Below are 5,193 nucleotides of genomic sequence, written 5' to 3'. Positions count from 1 at the left end.
GAATAATAATTTATTTTCATCACATTATACATCAAGGTTTCAGTTACTTTCACAATTATCATAACAGTAAGTTTTTTTGCAGCAAAATAAAACTATTGCTTCAAGTAAATCAAAATATTAAAAATAATTTCTTTAATCTATTATCAGTTCTTGATGGTCTTCAAGTCAGATAAGCTGAAGGGTTATGGTTTCATTATAGAATAAAAAGCAATCAAATAAAATTTTAATTACTTTTATTTTTCCAACAAATAAATGTTTTCCATTCAAACACTTGAATGCAATGTCCTTACAGTTTTGTATCATTAAATATACACATTCACTTTTGAAACAAGCTGTACATGAGTAGTATCTGGTCTCTTTAGATTTTAATCTTCACATCCCAAGCCTCAATGTCCTCCTCGGAGGGCAACTCAATCTTACTGGGGTCAATATAATTCTTTTCAACATATGGCAGGCCCTTCTTTTCTCTTTCTTCCATGACTAACCTTGCTTCTCTTTCAGACCAGCTTCTTAAACTAAAAGTACAAATTAAAATGCAATAAATGATGTGCACATACTTAATTTTACCTATCAGTTACTGGACATTTGAATACTTTAATGGTTTAAATCTGGCCGTAATGTGTTATTGTCTAAACAAATACATCTTTATTGTATAACATAACTTGCCTACAACTAACCTGCTTGAACTTAAATTAAAAACTTCATTTTTTAGCATAATACAATTAAAATATCAGTGAAAGGAATCAATTTCTATCCATTTCATACTCTGGAAAGTTAACACTTTTTCATAAACAGTGAAACAGTTCATAAAGCATAAACTGCCAGAAGTGATGTTAAAAGGTACTAATGTTTCATCAATCCAATTTTCGAGGATTTTGTTGCTTAGTTGATTTATGAAATTTAATATTTATTGACAGGCAATTTCTAACAACATATTGCATTGATATGATCATAGGCAAAAAAATTATGTAACGGTACCCTCAAAATGTGATTATAAATAAATTCACAAAAACTGATTCTAACAGATATGCATGAAACAACACTACAACATAGAAAGAAAGAAATTAATTCCTTAAATAATAGAGTAAACATGTTTAACAAAACCCCCTGCCTGACTTATAGATCATTCTTCATACGCGAGTTTTGTTTATTCTCTCAAATGAAACAGATCTGAATAGCATGTATTAATTATACTGTAATGCACTGGTACATATGCACATATAACATATTGACTAGAGCTGAAACCAATGTTCGACTGCAGGAATGTATAATTTTTGAATAGATATTTAGTAAAATATGAATATTCGGTCACAAGTTTAATACCTGTATGCAATGCTGTAAAATATACAGCATCCTCGTGGCGATGGAAAATTGAAATTGAGCATGTGAGCTTTTGTTTCTTATGATTATATTAAAAACAAAACCATTGTATATATATAAGTACACTTGTTTTATAGATAAAGGCACCACAATCAACTAAAAGGCAAATACCCATCAGCCTCGTAATTTGTAAATTTCCTCATTCTTTGATGTTTTGGTCTCTGACATTTTTGGGAGTTGATTTTAATCAACTTTCCTATGCAGTTACTCTATAAAAACGGAAGTGTTTGGACCTAAGTACAAATCATCACTGCTGACAAGACTTAGTACTTGAAAATAATTGATAAATTTGATGTAATTAATTCAGAAGCATTGTTTTTCAAAGAAACTCATTAGTAAATACAGGTACCTTGAAAATAGATTTTAAATGGTACGAACCATTTAGATATATTTGAGTAGTATGTATTCCTACGCCAGAGTTCAATTGAGTCTTGTTAAACCAGCCACTCAGCTGTCTCCGTAAATCTCAAACAAGCAGAGAGTTGGAGATTTACGGAGAAGGCCAATCATCTGGTTGAATGTAAATCAAATACGGCTAAGAAACTACTTGCCATGCAAAATTACATATCGTTGATTTTTAAATATATCAAAATCAATAAAAACAAATCCTGTCAGTACTTCAGTACTTTGATTACTAGTTTACATTGAAAGTAAAAACAGGGTTTACACCTTACAATGACAAACATTCCAGATTCATGATTATTATATTAAAATCACTAGAATCATGAATGAACAAAAGCAAAAATAATATACTAAATATGGGGGTGCTAGTTTTAGTTTCTGAGTGATATTTTATAATGATCTTTTAATTTTTTTTTCAATAAACAAAATGTTAATGGAAATGAGGCCATTATCGGTTTTATCAATATAATAATCAAACATGGTGAACTGTTATACAATAAAACTCATTTAATGCAAAGTCCTAGGGACCAGTGGATTTACTTTGCAATATCTGTTATTCGTTATAACTGTATAACACATTCGTAATAATTATTATAGCAAATTTGCTATATACTTGTTTTCTTTCACATGACTACCATTTGAGCTTATTGTGGCATGAAATAAATTACCTTCCTTAGAAAACTTAAATAATTAGATGGTAAATTGAAGGATTTATGTATAAATAAACTCATTCAAAGAATTGATTCAATTGGTAAGCTAATTTTTTAAAACTATTAAAAACTTTTGTTGTAAAAGAAGTGAATTATGCTATTTTTTACCTACATGGGACTCATTCTCTGTATCCATAAAGTCATCATAACCAAGTTCGTTATAACCGCAAGAATTTCGGATTAGATTTTTGCAGGGGACTATGCAAAAATTTGCTACATTGTATATCTGAAAATTCTCTATATCTGTGTTCAAACTAAATGAGTTTTACTGTACATGTACATGAAGAAAGTGATGAATTCCCTGATAGTGCTTATTAATAATAATAAAGATGTTATTTTATCAAATATTACTTGCTTAAAATAAATAAATGCGCATCTAAATAATGGGCACTTTTATGCTAAGTTACACATTTTACACGTCCATTCGTATGACAGTACATGCATGTATGTTGGTATATTAACTTCACATACAAATATGTTGGTATAATATCATATTTTCATTAAGTTTGTAAACAGGCATAATACCTTGTAGATGAATATTTGAATACAAACTAAATAGCAGTCTTGAATAATTGAATATCAATTTATGGTATTCGTTTCAGCTCTAATAGTACCAACAATTCTTACCCATAATCATTCAGAGAAAAGTTGAAAAAGGCAATTCCCACGGTTACCGGTATGACGAACCAAAACCACCAGACTGTGTGATAGTTAAATTTGTCAACCTCTGGAACGTTTTCCTCATATCCATAGGGTATTCGATTCTGTAAAGAAATATTGGTAGGTTTTAATGCTTCATTTATAAGCATTAATTTTATAAATTAAAGACTTAATACATCTTAAGGCCTAACAAAAAAATATGTTTGTTTCCACTTTCCCGACCGATCCTAACTTAAACCTGTTGGCCCCAAAAAATTTCTGATTTTTTTTTCGTAAATTTTCGTTTTAATCTGTTTTTTGTTAAAATTTTGTTTTTATCAGATTAAAAAATTTATTGTGTCCTCTAAATTTAAGTTGTAAAAACGCTTATAGAACTTATTTAGATGTCATCAGTGTTGTGTAGATGCTTGTTATTTACAAATGGCAGCACGTCATGCCAGTTGAGCTCGAGAAATGTTCCTACCAGCCGGGGAAAAAGTTCATCAGATCATTTTCGTCTGGGCTTTCATTAAGTCAAATATATGACCAAAAAAAAAAAAAAGCCTACCTTCCGACCCTAATTTTTTTCAGTCTGAAAGCGGAAACAAGCCTATTTCTTTGTTAGGCCTTATAATTAATGTTTGGAAGTGATGAAATTTCAACATAAGAAGCAGAAAAATCTCTGACAAAACAGGAACAATGTGAAGTTTAGAAATAGATTTAACAGCTTATCTTTTCTTTTAGAATATCTGATACATAAAACATGTTAAATCTAGCATAATAGACACCTTCAAAGAAACTGCAAGCACTACTCTTTTTTTGCAAAGCAAACTGCTGAAAAAAATCATTAAATTCTTCATATCTGTCATTTGATTATCCATTTATTAAATATTTAGTACAGTGTATGAATTTGCCCTGCAAGAGAGCAGTATTGCAGTTACTTCAAATTGGTCTGTTGTGAGTGGGGAAAAAGAACAAACTAAACATACTAAAGCTTACATTTTTCTCAAGAAAGGTAAATAAATGTTCAGTTAAATTTTGTCTGTTTTTTTTTGGCACACTGATATTCTTAAGAAATTTGAATAGTTGTGTATTAAATCCTAATTACATGAGTAATCAAATGAAAATTAAAGCACCTTTTTGATATAAGAGTTAAATCTAAACAAAACAAAGCCAATTAAAAAATATATAGTTTAAGTATAACATAACCTATTTATTAAACTGGTTTAATTTCCATGGTCTACCAGTAAAGCAAACCTTGGCTATATATAAGTACATGTATATTCTTTAGAGAGAATGTTTACCTGTTTACAAATTTAAAGCGGCATTAACAGTACGAAAAACATGCATAATGATAAAACAAATCGTGAAACCTCGAGATTTCACATCTGGTTCCTTTACCATGACGAAAGATTATTTTTAAAACACCTGTCACTAGGCTTTTCAGGTGAATGTTTGGCTTACTTTGGGTGAATTCAAGTCTTCATCTTTGAAGTGTTCCTCTAAACGTTTATGAAGCTCTTTTCTTTTAGTTTCGTCTGCTATATCTTCGGGTGTAAATGGTATACTAAGGTTACTTTCTTTTTTGTCGGATGTAGAGACAAATCGCAGAGAATGGCGCTGTATATATCGCCTTGCTCCACTCATTTGTTGGTGGAGCCGACATGTCCTTCCCAGGAAGGTCGCCATTTTCTTTCACGCGCGTGTAAATTCGAAAACCTATTCCCGACAAATATATCCGGATTGGCAGAATGAGTAGGGCACACATATTATCTCTTTTAAAGCGAATAAAGTTGAACTTGATTGGTACTGAATTATAAACAATTTATGAAAAACTACCCAACTTACATAAAAAAGACTTTTTCAACGCAGGTTGACTAATAAAGTTATGAACTCAACATTATCTGAAAAGTAATGTATGTTAACCCCCACCCCCCCCCCCCACCCCCACCCCCACCCTAAGGCCCTGCACAGAATTTTTTTTATTATCAAAAACAACCACGATGGTCTTAATTGGTCGGGGTGAGTGGGAGGGTAGGTTACTTTCCCAAAGCACATGTTG

General features: G+C 30.9%; 1 protein-coding gene across 1 annotated transcript; it reads right to left on the bottom strand.

Annotated features, from left to right (window-relative positions):
• Positions 1 to 216: 216 nt before the first annotated feature.
• On the bottom strand, positions 217 to 4,848 carry LOC128161762 (NADH dehydrogenase [ubiquinone] 1 beta subcomplex subunit 11, mitochondrial-like). Its single transcript, XM_052825154.1, has 3 exons — positions 4,596 to 4,848; positions 3,120 to 3,256; positions 217 to 515 (listed from the first exon to the last, which is right to left on the bottom strand). Exons 1-3 carry the CDS (start codon positions 4,818 to 4,820, stop codon positions 359 to 361), a joined length of 519 nt encoding a protein of 172 aa, XP_052681114.1. The 5' UTR covers positions 4,821 to 4,848; the 3' UTR covers positions 217 to 358.
• Positions 4,849 to 5,193: the final 345 nt, after the last annotated feature.

Source organism: Crassostrea angulata, chromosome 8 (assembly GCF_025612915.1).
Source record: "Crassostrea angulata isolate pt1a10 chromosome 8, ASM2561291v2, whole genome shotgun sequence".
In the NCBI taxonomy this organism is placed as follows: Eukaryota; Metazoa; Mollusca; class Bivalvia; order Ostreida; family Ostreidae; genus Magallana; species Magallana angulata.
The sequence above is the reverse complement of the archived record's forward strand: the minus strand, read 5'-3'. Positions and strand labels throughout refer to the sequence as shown.